The sequence below is a fragment of the Astyanax mexicanus genome, chromosome 18, assembly GCF_023375975.1.
Source record: "Astyanax mexicanus isolate ESR-SI-001 chromosome 18, AstMex3_surface, whole genome shotgun sequence".
NCBI classification, from domain to species: domain Eukaryota; kingdom Metazoa; phylum Chordata; class Actinopteri; order Characiformes; family Acestrorhamphidae; genus Astyanax; species Astyanax mexicanus.
The window spans coordinates 2,553,253-2,568,331 of record NC_064425.1 but is presented as its reverse complement, the minus strand read 5'-3'; the positions used below and the strand labels follow the sequence as shown (position 1 = coordinate 2,568,331).

The 15,079-nt window shown below is 37.1% G+C and overlaps 1 protein-coding gene across 2 annotated transcripts; it reads left to right on the top strand.

Moving 5' to 3' along the window:
* The first annotated feature begins 255 nt into the window (after positions 1–255).
* On the top strand, positions 256–14,644 carry LOC111194234 (uncharacterized). 2 transcript variants are annotated; one of them, XM_049467213.1, is made up of 7 exons: positions 256–385; positions 4,438–4,761; positions 10,186–10,488; positions 12,934–13,075; positions 13,171–13,217; positions 14,077–14,192; positions 14,353–14,644. In XM_049467213.1, the coding sequence occupies exons 2-7, from the start codon at positions 4,626–4,628 to the stop codon at positions 14,500–14,502; spliced, it is 894 nt and encodes a 297-aa protein (XP_049323170.1). In that variant the 5' UTR covers positions 256–385; positions 4,438–4,625; the 3' UTR covers positions 14,503–14,644. The 2 variants fall into 2 exon arrangements, with proteins under 2 accessions (XP_049323170.1, XP_022533429.2); XM_022677708.2 differs by lacking the exon at positions 256–385 and adding an exon at positions 4,263–4,345.
* The last annotated feature ends 435 nt before the right edge of the window (positions 14,645–15,079 follow it).

Sequence of the window (15,079 nt, the reverse complement as noted above, 5' to 3'; positions counted from 1 at the left end):
CAAAGGGTTAAATGTTTTCACCCTTGTGTGGTGTTCATATTTTTGTTACTCGTTTACTTTGTTACTTGTATTTAATTCAGCAAAATTAAGCAATTTTACATTAAAATGCTTTACACATGCTCGCTTCACCTAAATTGCAAGCAATATAAACAGCTTACATGGTTAATATTTGCCCTTTACCTTTCTTATGTGTAGCCAGGTGGTGAATTGAGAATACACCTTTAAAATGTGTGTCTGTAACTTTAAGAAACACAATCAGAAGTGTTGTCACCCTGAGAGAGGAAAGGGAGGAGCTAAGAGCATGGTAGAGAAGGAGGCTCAAGCTGCAGTGAATGGTGGTGCTCCATTTTAGGATCCATCCAGAGCCATCCTAATGAAATAAGAGGTAGAAATCAGGAAATACTGAACAATATAAGGTTTAGTTGGCCTATAACAGTAGTAGATGCCTATATTGCCTTTCTAAACATGTATTTTGGATGAATCACAACCAGATGTGGGCAGATGGCATTGTTTCTGTGGGGTAGTGTGCTCCTCGTGTTCAAGCCTTGTATTTTTCTGGGTTACAGAAGCTGTTTATCCAAGTTCTCTTAAAGAAATGCTCGAATCTTGTTGAGTAAAGCTGAGTAAATCGAGGTGAGCTTAAAAACAAATATTAAAAGAGCTCTGTTAATGGTATTAATGTTATTTATCTATTTTCTGTAATTAGTGCCACTACCAAATACTGTACTGCGTTCTAAGCTAGGGTTTTACAGTGTATTCATTTTATTTTTGTTATTTTGAGTACAATTGAGTACAAGCTCTGATAAAAGTCTATAAATACGTGCACTGCAGTTGCAGTAAGTCAAAGATAGGTGGTGCAGTGTGTTGTTGTGCATTGAGACTAATATTTCTGCTCAGCAAGTGCTGATTGTTTTTATTTTGCTTTTATTTCATATACATTTTTATATTTCATAAAAATCAGAATAAAATACCAGAAAAAGTTATTTTGTCATTTGGTGACTTTTAAAAAGTGCTACTCTTTTTTTTATTAGTTTTTTAATAAAATGTAAAAGAAAATGAATTAAACTCAAGATATGAGTAGAATATTAGTTTATTTTCAAATTTACAAATGAAGCAATGTTTATTAGCCCTTGGCCAAACATACTGTATGTAATATAAATGTGTATCGAAAAATGTGTTTTGATATATGTTTTTCACAAAAAATGAGCCAATGAGTTTGAGTTAGAAAAAATATTTTTTTAGTATCATTTGATGAAAAATGAAAACGGGTCCCACAGACCCGAACACCACACAAGGGTTAAAAAATGAAGCATCATGGTGCAGAGAAGCAGAAATGTAAGCGGGTAAGACTGAATATATTTATTAAATAACAAATAAACAAAGAAACAAACAAGGAACAAACGAGAAATATTGCTGACATAAACAAACAGAGTAATAAACAAAGAAACAAACGAGGAACAGAAATAATACAGAACTAAACAGGGTAGGGATATAAACAAGGAATAAACAAGGAAAAAATTAACTAGGTAAATAACTAGGGAACGGGGATAGACAAAACAACAGAGGAAGGTGCAAAGACCGACGAATACAGACTGAAACACAGGGCTATAAATAGACAGGAAACACACACGGGAAGTAGAAACACCTGGGGCTAGGGGGCGGAGCTACAAATTAGACACAGGTAAATGGAAAAATACTGGGGGACACACTGGGAAACGGTAAAACACAGGGAAACAGAGCAAGTGTTTCTTGCTCTGTTAAATTCTTAATTGTTCTTAATCACATAAATTTGGTAAGTTGTCAGTAAATGATTATAAAATTGCAGAAAGATCACAGCATATTACTCTTTATAATAAAGTAAATAAAATTAAGTAATGTTAATTAATGCATCAATTATTATAGAGTATTACAGCTTTTGTAAAATTTTGGCCTAAATACATACACAATGACACTGTATATAAAATGATATTCTTTAAAATAACCATATGTACTTTAAATTTTGGGGGGGGGGTTTTGCTAGTGAATAATAACCAAAAAAAAGAAAATGCATGATGTTCATTGTAATTGACGCCTAAACGTGTCTAAACGTGTTAAAAAAATGCATTTCTATTGAATGTACTATAACATAGCCTACATAAAAACAGGCACAGGTAAGGTAAGCAGAAACAGAGACTTTTTTGTGGTAAAAAAGAGGTAAGATATTTCCTGTTTGTTTCTCGCCCACTAGAGCAGATGGTACTGCAAAGGCATGGTGCAGCCTGGCTCATCTGCTCTTCTGCAAACTGCACAGACTCAAGTTTCCACTGCATCCGTCACACGCTGAACAGCATTCAGCCAATCCATTAATCAAACTGCTGAAAAAGACACAAGTAATTCATTAATGTTGATCTTATCACGAGCTAAAACGGAATATCCCGCGTTTCATTAACCTTAAAGCAGCTTTATTTGATGCAGCGGAGAAAATCCGCATGGCTTAGTCTTTTATTATTAACTCAGAAGAAACTCAGAAGGAGCTTGTTTGAGTTTCAAACAAAAGACAAAAGAAATGTTAAATATACAAAGGGCTCCAACGACCTGAAAATGCTTCTATTTTTAATATTGTAGTCTGTATTATTTATTTTGTGTCTAAACTGAAAGCAGAAGCATTTCTGAGTGGAGAAGAATATGGATCAAATATTGTAATGTTTAATTATGTTACCAGTGTGCTGAAACCACCATCCCTGCTAATCCTAATAATATATTCATTCTAAAAACTGGGGTGTCGGGTTTTTGCTTTTCGCAGGAGTTCTTCTTCTTCTGGCCACGTCACGTGTCTTTACATACTTACACGTACAGCCTCTAAAAGAGGATCCATCTCAGTTTTACTGAACGCGAGCGGCTGGTGGAGCAATGGAGACTTCAGAAGAGGAAACTCAGAGCTCAGTGGCTCATTCACTCATAGTAAAACCAAAGAAACAAAGGAGTGAAGATTCTGATTGAGCATTGTCATTTTTGAACTATCCAATCCACCAGTGATGCCTCAACACCAGGAGGGTTAAGAAGACTAGCACACGCCTCCTCTGATACACATGTGAAGTCAGACTCCGCCTCTTTTTGAACTGCTGCTGATGCTGTAGCATTGCCGAGTAGCATCACAGCGCTAACGCTCGGAGGAAAGCGCAGCGACTCGGTTCTGATACATCAGCTCACAGATGCAGCCTTGTGCTGATCCACATCACCCTAGAAGTGATGAAGGGAAAGAGCGCCATCTACTGTACCCACCCAGAGAGCAAGGCCAATTGTGGTCTCTCTGGGTTCTGGCTGCTGATGGCAAGCTGCATGAACAGGATTCGAACCAGTAAACCAGTGGTCACAATATAGTAATGATATATAAAACTTGCTTTACAAAACCACCAGTAAACATACACATTGTTACTGTCCATTAAAAAAAGTATCTTCATTTTTTGTCAATTTTTAGTTTACTACAGAATCTGAACACAAACTGTCTCTTACACTGTGCCAAAATTTCTTCATGAATGAACCAATAGAATTACTTCAAAATTACCTGAAATAAAATATTTTTACATGACTTCCATTACAAATTTAGAAGGGTTTTTTTTTTCTCTCTGCTGTTTTGCTGATTCATGTTTTTGTGACAATACTGCTCTGGAAAAATTTTTTCTCCCAAATTCCAAATGAAAATATTGTCATTTAGAGCATTTATGTGCAGAAAATGAGAAATGGCTGAAATAATGAAAAAAGATGCAGGGAAAAAAAGTTCATATTTATAACGTTTTAAGAGTTCAGAAATCAATATTTGATAGAAAAACCCTGTTTTTTTTTGTTAATCATAGTTTTTATGCACTTAGCATGTTCTCCTCCACCATTCTTACACATTGCTTTTGGATAACGTTATGCTACTCCTGGTGATTTGTGCCACTCTTCCTCTTGATTATATTTCAGAGGTTTTTAATTTGGTCAAATCAAAGTAACTCATCATTTTTAAGTGCTCTCTTTTTTCCCAGAGCTGTATAATGTAATTAAATTTAATTTTAATAGTTAAAAATAGCACATTTGAAACCATTGAGACAACACTATAACACAAATGGTTAAATTTCATCCTGCCAAGCATACTGTGCACCATGTACCCCCCCATCTTCACTTCCTCCCACTTCCTGGAAGCATCTGCTTTAGAGAAATTGTTCAACCTCAGAAAGGAGGAGCTTCTTTTTATATTTTCAGTTATATTTCTCAATAATGTTCAGTATTCACATGCTCCATTAGTAGTTGAGAAGCTCTTGAGGAACAGAAGTAGCCATGCTGTATCTGACTCACGTAGCTCTGCTGCTCTTGTTCGGGATTAAAGGTAATTCAGGCTTTCAGGCTGTGGTTTGCTCCTCTCTTGTGCTGCAAACGTGTAAATAAATGCTTTTTATTTAACATACTCGTCTTTTACAGGTGCTGCCAGCAGGAAAACAGCAGAAACACCAGAAGTTATTAAAGCAAGACTTGGAGAAGCTCTCACTCTAGACTGCAGCTACAACTGCTCCTCAGGGTTTGTTCGCGGTTATTGGAAATGGGAGGAAGAAGAAGCGCCGGCGTGTGAACGCTGTCACTGGGAGAATAAACCCAATAAAAGTGAAGACATGTGCACTCTGAGCTTATACACTCATAACCTGACCCTTCAGCAGACACTATACAACTACTCCTGCATCACTGAGCAGAGCGATGACCAGGACCTCCCTCTGAAAACAGAGCGGCTGATATCTCTGCAAATCCAAGGTGGGAATCTGTGAGCTTAAATATGTGTAGACTGTTTATACTGTATATCAGGGGTGTCCAAACTTTTTTTGTTGGGGGCCAGAAGGAGAAATATATTTGAAGTCACGGGCCACAGACTCTGTAATAAAACAAATAATGAAATATACCACTTTAAATAATACTTTTTCCTGATTATTTCATTTACACACCATTTTACTTGACTTACTATCTTTATCTTTGACAGTGTTGTGTAAACTAAATTTTTTCAAATTGATGTTTAATTTCATGATGTCTCTTAATATTAAACTCCAGACAACTTTTAGACTCTTTTGCCCCGTTTTTCTGCGCTAGAAATGCGCACTCTCTCCGCTTTTCGACTCTTTGGCCCGTTTTTCTGCGCTAAAACTGCACACTCTCTCCTCTTTTAGACTCTTTAGCCCGTTTTTCTGTGCTAGAAATGCGCACTCAATCCGCTTTTAGACTCTATGGCTTGTTTCTGACACCTAGCGTTCAAACTTTGAATCTCACATTATAAAAACCTGCTTAACAGCGAGCCAACTTTCATTTTATTTCTAAAATACCTCGCGGGCCGCTCCAAAAAAGGAAACGGGACGTAAATAGCCCGCGGGACGTAGTTTGGACACCCCTGCTGTATATCATCTGTGTCCAATGAAAAACAAGTATCTCCATTTTTCCAGATTTTTTGTTTACTACATAATTTTAAAAGACAAACTGTCCCTTACACTGTGTCAAAATTTCTTGATAAACGGATCAACAGAAACACTTTAAAATTACCTGAAATTACCTCTTTTTACATTGACTTCCATTGAATGTTTAAAAAGGTTTTTCTCTCTCCTGTAAAGTTTCTGTATACAGATATACAGTAACTGTGCAATCACTATGTTTTCTTGGAGGCAAGAAAAGCTGCAAATTAAATGAACCATGCTTCACAAGAATCTCGAGGCCTGAATATATTATTTTTATTATTTTTTGCCATAGCAAATGTTTTATACCAGACATTTATTGGACACAAATGCTTAACATAAGTGCATAAGTCTGTTAATTAAAAAGAAAAGTTAAAAACAGCACTATTACTTTCATTGACTACACTTACTTACTTAATTATACCTATTATACCAAAATACCGCTCTGGAAAAAAAATAAAGACCACTTAAAAATTATGAGTTTGTTTGATTTTACCAAATTGCTGGAAAAAAAAATAAGAGACCACTTCAGTTTCTGAATCAGTTTCTCTGATTTTGCTATTTATAGGTTTATGTTTGAGTAAAATGAACATTGTTGTTTTATTCTATGAACTACAGACAACATTTCTCCCAAATTCCAAATAAAAATATTCTCAATTAGAGCATTTATTTACAGAAAATGAGAAATGACTGAAATAACAAAAAAGATGCAGAGCTTTCAGATCTCAAATAATGCAAAGAAAACAAGTTCATATTCATAAAGTTTTAAGAGTTTAGAAATCAATATAATATTTGGTGGAATAATCCTTGGTGGTTTTTAATTACAGTTTTCATGCATCTTGGCATCATGTTCTCCTCCACCAGTCTTACACACTGCTTTTGGATAACTTTATGCTCCTGGTGCAAAAATTCAAGCAGTTCAGTTTGGTTTGATGGCTTGTGATCATCCATCTTCCTCTTGATTATATTCCAGAGGTTTTAAATTTGGTAAAATCAAAGAAACTCATAATTTTTAAGGGGTCTCTTATTTTTTCCAGAGCTGTATCTTGTTGTCTGTATGTTCCACTGTGTTAGGCTGAGGTTTGGTATGTGTATAAGGGTTAAGAGTGGAGGGATGATGGGGGTTGGGGGTGGAAAGTTGTGGTAAAACAAATTTGTACCTAAAATTTAAATAGTTCTGAATACATAGTGAAGCATGTGAGTTTAACACTAAATGTGGAAACTGAAAGCTAATAAAGTCGAAACACAGGGGTGGTGGTGTGGGCAAAGATCATGAGCCCAGGTTAAACAAAGAAGATTGCTCTTGTTGATAATTTACAAACACACACACACACACAAAAGAGGGCTTTCTTTGACCTTATTTGCAATGCTTTTTGGGTAGATGGGGCTATAGCACCAGTCACCCATCGTTCAGAGCCACATTAGCGCACAAAGGCTACGTTCACATTACAAGCCACATTGCTTAAATCTGATTTTTTGCTCAGATCAGATTTGTCTATCTTGTCGGTTCACATTCACTGTAAATGTAAGTGATCTGTATCTGTGTGTAATGTGAACGAATCTGTTCCTGAATCGTCTCACATGCTGCACATTGATACCTGTATAAACGTCTCCTTCTTCACCAACAACAAAACCCTCATATTAGAGAGAGGAGAGACTCGTAGCTTTATAAAGGGAAATGGATGAGTTAGCAGCTCATATGTGGAGCATCTTTTGCTGGAGTGGAGAGTAAACAGCTGCTCTGAAGTTCATGCTCAGGTCCAGGAGGTGAAAAAAGGACAGGCGGTTTGCTTTTGCTGTTTTTTTTTTTTTTTTTGCAGCTGTAGCTGCACAGCTGCACCAAAAGATCCAGTGTGGGTACGAGAGAGAAGCACATAGCGCTAATGCTAATGCTAATGTGTAAAAGCATAAAAAAGACGCATGAATTCTACATGATTTGACCGTTTAAGTTCATGTCACATGTCTGTAAATCGAATACGTATCCAATTTAAGACCACATATGAAAGTGACTTAAATCTGATTAGATAAATTGGATTTGAGCAAACGTTGAACCACGTTGCCCCAAAAAATCAGATTTCCCTTCAGCCTGGTAATGTGAACATAACCAAAGAAATACATATCTGTCATCAGTGTGATATCAATGTGTGTATATACTACAACTGCCACTCACTGTCACTGTCAATGTCTAATCTCTTATTTTGCTTTTTGTTTGCCAAAATAAAGCAGACAACCCAAGTCTCCCTGAAGCTGCGGGAGTCTCCCGCATTTGGGTAGTGGCTCCCTGATGCCCGCGAGTCACAAATAATCTCCCGGAATTCAGAACGAGCGCCCCAAACGCCACACAGGCCACAGACTTGTATTCTCTAATCGCGTGTGGGAAGGAGAGAGAGAAAACAGAGAGGGTTCTGATTGGCCTGTTCTCTGCAAAGAGTCTGTGAGACAGCCAATCAGTTTTTAGTGTGGGCGGGCAGTGTTTTTCCCCCCTCCCGGACGGGATCTGTTCAGTGAGTGAGAGAAAGCAGATCATGGGGGAGGCAATATTAATAATTATTGTAATATGATATCAAATGTTTTTGACGTGCAATTTTTTGTGATATTGTAACTGTCAATTTGGCAAATAAAGGCCAAATTCCCCCAAAAAAAGGGAAAGCAGAGGCAGGGCCTTTGAAAAAGAAAAAAGATAAAACTCATTTCACCTGTGAATACTCTAAATTCAGAAAAACTAAAAAAAAAGTCAAATTAATTTACTTAACTTGGGATGTCTGTAAAAGTCTCCACCTGGATTTAAGTAAGTAAATGATGTGTTGGTTGGTTGATGCTGCAGTTGGTCTGCAGGTTTAGGTTCAGCAACAGTATGTGCTGAAAGAATGAGGTCAGCTGACTCTACCTGAACATACTGAATATAGACCAGGTTATTCCATCAATGGATCTTTTTTTTTCCCTGATTGAACGACCATATTCCTAGATGATTCACGGGTCTGGAATTGTGAAAGAGTTCAGGGTTCAGGGAGCATGAGATCATCATTTTCACACATGTATTGAGCGTCCAGTTCTTAACCTCATTGAGAATCTTTGGGATGTGCTGGATGTAGAAGAGCTGCTTTGTGCAGTGGTCAGACTCTACCATCATCAATGCTGCTGAAAGATCTTGGAGAAAAATTAATCCAGCAACACTGGATTGAAATAAATCTTGTAAAATTGCAGAAGCTAAAGCTAAAGGTGGTTCAACTAAATATTAGAGTGTGTGATCTTTTTTTTTATTTGTGGCGATTAGGGTGTGTTTAAAAAATAATTTTTTTGATTTAAATCGATCTTCATTTGAATTATCTGATATTGATTCATATAACCCCCAATCGATCTTTAGAATTTGCCCATTTTTCCCGTACATGTCGGCACTGCAGGGAGTTTCTGTATAATTGTAAGTCATTTTCTTCTGTATTTTCAATCACTGCTGCCTGTTTTTATCAAATTAGTACATTTAACACTGTTTTAAGTTGTTTTCCAGTGTTGTTTTCGCCTGTACTTGATTTAAAGTAAGACCTGACCGGCTGAATTCACTGTTAGCTTTGCAGGTTAAGCTAGTTCCCTTTTAGCTGGGTTTCCTAGTCTTGCATGTTGCCTGCACGCTAAGGTAACCCCCGCCGGTGCGCTATAGCAGCTTCAGGCAGCCGTCAGTGTACCAGGTATAATTGTTAGACAGAATAACTGTAGATTAATGTGTAACTAAATTATTTAATATATAAATAGTGGAGTTATGATCGTGTTCTTTATGAAACGCTGTTACTAATTCAGATTATATTGTCCCAAGGGAACACGAGGCATTATACATTATTCATTTTGCTTGTCGTGTTTTCATTGTCCTCATGCTTATTATATTATCACATCTGAACTAATGGGTAATGGGTAAATTTTACACTTTTATTTGCAAGTAAATAATAAATGTATGAGCATGCTTTTTTGTTTTATGTAACTAAAATGTCAGTATATACTGTATGTTCACACAGAAGCCTCATTAATGTTCTGGAAGCACATTATATTTTACCCACACATAAACATTTGAGTAAAGTGGTCTGTATTCCAAACCTGTATAGAGATGTGAAGCACGGTGTCGCAATTAACTGAGCTACATTAAATTATATTAAAAAATAATGTATCTGTTGTGTTAAGTCTATAAAATATAAACACTAATAATTTAATAAAAGAAAATGGAAGTTTGAGTATTCCTTGTATAATGACATACACGGGGTTTGGACAATGAAACTGAAACACCTGTCATTATTTTAGTGTGGGATTTTAGGTTTCATGTCTAAATTGGAGCAGCCTGGTGTTCAATCTTCATTAATTGCACATTGCACCAGTAAGAACAGAGTGTGAAGGTTCAATTAGCAGGGTAAGAGCACAGTTCTGCTCTAAATATTGCAACGCAAACAACATTATGGGGGACATACCAGAGTTCAAAAGAGGACAAATTGCTGGTGCACGTCTTGCTGGAGCATCTGTGACCAAGACAGCAAGTCTTTGTGATGCATCAAGAGCCACGGTATCCAGGGTAATGCCAGCATACCACCAAGAAGAACCAACCACATCCAACAGGATTAACTGTGGATGCTGTAAGAGGAAGCTGTCTGAAAGGGATGTTTAGGTGCTAACCTGGATTGTATCCAAAAAACATAAAACCACGGCTGATCAAAGCAGTGTATGTCCCTGTTAACTGTAAGCTTTTTTATTTTATTTATTTCAGAGGTATCTATGAAGGTGGTGATTCATACGAATGCAGAAAACAACCCAGTTGAAGTGGTGTCATCACACTCCATTCAAGTGCCGGTGGGAGCCTACCTAGAACTGAAATGTCTTTCCACTGATAAACACTGTGAAGGCATGTGGATCAAGGATCAGGATCAACCAGACATTCGTCCTCCAGCAAACTCTGACCCACTACTCTGGGAGAAGATAACAGAGGAGGATGGAGGAAGCTACACATGCCATACAAAGCAGCTCTGTACCAGTCAGAGAATCACTGTCGAAATAGGAATAATTAAAGACGGTGAGTTTTTTTTTTTATTACAGTTGCAAGAAAAAAGTATGTGAACCCTTCGGTTTGCATGATTTTATTGAACACAACGTTAATATTCACAGTGAGGGGGAAAAAGGGGTTGATCCTCCTTTGGCAGCAAAAACCTCAACCAATGGTTTCCTGTAGCTGCAGATCAGACCTGCAGAACGGTCAGGAGGAATTCTGGATCATTCCTCTTCACTAAACTGTTTCAGTTCAGCTATAATATTATGGGATATCTGGTGTGAATCTCTGTCTTGAGCTCATGATGCCACAGCATCTCCCTTGGGTTCAGGAGTTCAGGACTCTCCAGAAGGAGTATTTATTTATTTTCTTCTGTTCAAGTCGTTCGGTTGTTGATTTACTTCTGTTTTGCATCATCCATCCTCTGTTGAGCTTCAGTTGGAGGACAGATGGATTTAAGTTTTCCTGTAAAATGTCTTGGTTAACTTGGGAATTAATTTTTCTGTTGATGACGGCAAAATCCATCCAGACCCTGAGGCAGCAAAGCAAAGCAGCCCCAAACCATGAGGCTCCCTCCACCATGTTTCACAGTTGGGATGAGGTTTTGATGATGGTGTGCTGTGCCTTTTTTTTTTTCTCCACACATAGCGCTGTGTGTTCCTTCTAAACAACTCAATTTTGGTTTCATCTGTCCACAGTATATTTAGCCATTAGTGCTGTAGTGGAACATCCAGGTGCTCTTTTGCAAACGTCAAATGTGTGGAGAAATGGAGAAAGTTCAGCACTGTTGCTACTCTCCCTAGGCATGGTCATCCTGTAAAGATGACTGTAAGAGCACAGCACAGAATGATCAATGATGATGCAACTAGGGTTGCAGCGGTAACCGGTTTCACGGTATACCATGGTATTAAAATGCACGGTTATCATACCGTGTGTGTTTGCTTATTACCGGTAAAAGGCAAGCCAGCGGAGAAACTCACCCGCGCATGCGCAACTCTGCTCCGCTTCAGCTCCTCAGCACACAGCGGTGAGAACAGCAGAAAGTGCATCAGACTAAACAAATCTCCGTCCGCCTAAAAAAGGCTAAACTAAAATCAGCAGTGTGGGACTATTTCGGAGACCCGCCGAACGCACCCGAAGATGGTTATCCGATTTGTAATAAGGTAAAGGTGGACATACGTCAAACCTGTTCTCCCATCTCCGAGAACACCACCCCGCTGTGCAGCGCAAAGTATGTGTTTAGTTTATAATTTAAATCTGAAAATAAATAAAACCTCTTTGTAGTCGTGCACAGCCCATGCGGTAAGCGCCCGCAAAAGCGCTGAGTTATCCGAAATTTGGGCACGCAGGTACAGGCGTGAAGTGCGTGCTACGATGGATTCACGTGTCTGTGTAAAGGTCCTGGCCGGACTGGATGTGAAAGACGCCATTCATTTACATGCGTTAATTTTCAAATTCTGACGTGCCTGTTTTTCATATGTTAAAACCAGACTCGCTGTGAAAGCCTTAAAATAGAAATCTCTATTGTGAGGATCATGTCAGAAATAAATCCCCTCTTTCTGCAGTATCTGGTTATATACCAACTTGGCAGTAAAACGGACGTTTAAAACAGTTGTTGATCAGACACTGACCCAGGCTCAGTTTATCAGATATTAAAAAATGTAATCGAATATTTTAAATACAGGATCTTTACTTCTTAGAGGACATGTAATGTGTGTAACGTATATATATATACACAATATTTATGCCCTTAAGAGCAGTGGAAAAACTGGTTTCCTTCACCTGATGGTGTACAGCTTATTTTTTTAAAGGAGAACTTAAAATTATAGTTTTTCCAGGTTTCTACAATAAATAGTTAATTGAACAAAAAACCTTTGTTGTAATTTCTTTAAGGGTCAGTTTAATAATATATGTAACAAACTGTGATAACCGTGATAACCGTGATACCGCGGTATTTTCTGAGACGGTTATCATACCGTGAAAATCTCATACCGTTGCAACCCTAGATGCAACAGAATATTATAGCTGAACTGAAACAGTTTAGTGAAGAGGAATGATCCAGAATTCCTCCTGACCGTTTTGCAGGTCTGATCTGCAGCTACAGGAAACCATTGGTTGAGGATTTCTCTGCCAAAGGAGGATCAACCAGTTATTAAATCCAAAGATTCACATACTTTTCCTTCCTCACTGTGAATGTTAACATGTTGTGTTCAATAAAACCATGCAAATATATAATGTTTTGTGTGTTATTAGTTTAAGCAGACTGTGTTTGTCTATTGTTGGGACTTAGATGAAGATCAGAACACATTTAATGACCAATTAATGCAAAAATTCAAGTATAATCCCAAAGAATTCACATACTTTATATACTTTAAACTGCATATTTGACTATAACTGATACATTTATGCTATTCATCAGTGGAAGTACACTTAAAATAACTGATTTTGTGTGATACTCTCTTTCCAACACAGATGATTTTGGCTGGACCAGGGCTTTAGCAGCTGTTGCAGTGTCTGCAGTCATGATGCTGATGATCATGCTGATCTACCTGTGTTACAAGAGGATGTGCAGTTTATCAGATCCAGAGGAATCATCTGACGCAATTTATGAGAAGTAAGGAGATCTGTTTATTCATCAACACTGAATCAATGCAGCTGTATAACTGCCTTAAAAAATCACTAACATGCAGCATTCTCTATTTTTTATAGCACAAGAACCAAAAATGCGATGACCGTCCTCAAACCTATTATACAAGGTGATTTTCTTTTTATACATATTTCTACTTTTTCTCATTTCTATCACATTTTCTCCACAATTTACAAGGCCAATTACCCAACCCACTTATTAGGACTCCCCCCATCATTATTAAAGCCCCCAACACCAGGAGACTAGAACACGCCTCCTCCTCTTTCATATTCATACTTTAAAATTTGCCCTGTAAAGTGTGCTTTTTTTTTTCTACAATCAGCTCTGGAAAAATTTGACCACTTAAAAATGTTGCACCAGGAGTAAAGCAGCATAAAGTTATCCAAAAGCAGTGTGTAAGACTGGTGGAGGAGAACATGATACCAAGATGCATAAAAAAAAACTGTGATTAAAAACCAACCAGGATTATTCCACCAAATATTGATTTCTGAACTCTTAAAACTAATTTTCTTTACATTATTTAAGGTTTGCATAATTTAAGGTTTGTTATTTCAGCCGTTTCTCATTTTCTGCAAATAAATGCTCTAAAGGACAATATTTTTATTTGGAATTTGGGAGAAATGTTGTCTGTAGTTTATAGAATAAAACAACAATGTTCATTTGACTCATTGACATAAACCTATAAATAGCAAAATCAGAGAAACTGATTCAGAAACTGAAGTGCTCTCTTCATTTTTTCCAGAGCTGTAAATATAAATGTAGAATGCTTATGTTGTATATTTAAATGCATCATTCTAACACATTACATATTAATTATTAAATGATAAGTGATAAAAATGATGCAGTTTAAAGGGTTTAAAGGTTAAGTGCCTAAAATAAATAAAAACAATAAACTGTTTAGTAGGTTTACCAATTAACTAAAATAATCTGATGATTATTAAGCTGTTTTTTAAACTGTTTTTGTTCAGAGTGCGAGACGGATCATGAGGTTCCCTACGCCGATATCGTGATTTCTGTGAGAGGGTCCAGCATTCCAGAACTGACGGGAACCCACGGTACTCAGGCCCCCAGGGACCACAGACTGGTAAGAAAAGATTAATTCACTGTAGCACAGAGTTTATCAGATGATTTATGATTCTCTACAGGTTTGTGAGAGTCCTTAGGATGTGTAAAGTAATGAGTTTTACTACTCCTGTGTGTATGTGTATGTGTATGTGTACGTGTGTGTGTGTGTGTGTGTGTAGAGATGGAGAGAGGAGGCCGCAGGAGGATCTCGTCTACAGGCCTGCCGCTCCGCTGACAGACTGCACGTTCACCCCAGGGAAGTCAGCAGGAAATTAAGCACAACTTCGGAGTACGCCATCATTACCTATTCAACAGAAGCACTTAGCTAGTGTTCAGATCAGCTGTTTTTTATTTGTATTTTTATTTGGTTGTGTCCACTTTTTTCTGCCTCGCCCACTTTCAAAAGTGTGTTTCTTTCCCTCTTTGTATTTGAATATCTGGTCAGTTCATATTAAATGGTTTTAGGCTGTATCATATTTAAAGTACTGTATTTTTTTAACTTTAAGGTGCACCATCAATAAACGTCTATTTATATACCCCTTTTTTGGGTAGTGCTCTATAGGCCTAAGCTTTTATTCTTACTGACATTCCCCTCCTTACATTACTTTTACTTTTATACTTTAACTAGTTTTGAAACCAGTACTTTTACACTTTTACTTAAAGAGTGAAATGCTTGAGTTGATACTTCAACTTCTACAGAGGTACTTTATTAAACCCTGGTATCTACACGTCCCCTTATCTATAGAGGATGGAAAATGACATAAGTGTAAATTAATGAATGCAAATATAAATAATTAATTAAATAAATAAATGCATAAATTATTGAATATATAAATAAATTAACTAATTAATACATTTTATTAAAAAAGTACAAACTTACAATCATATCATGAATCTATTTCCATA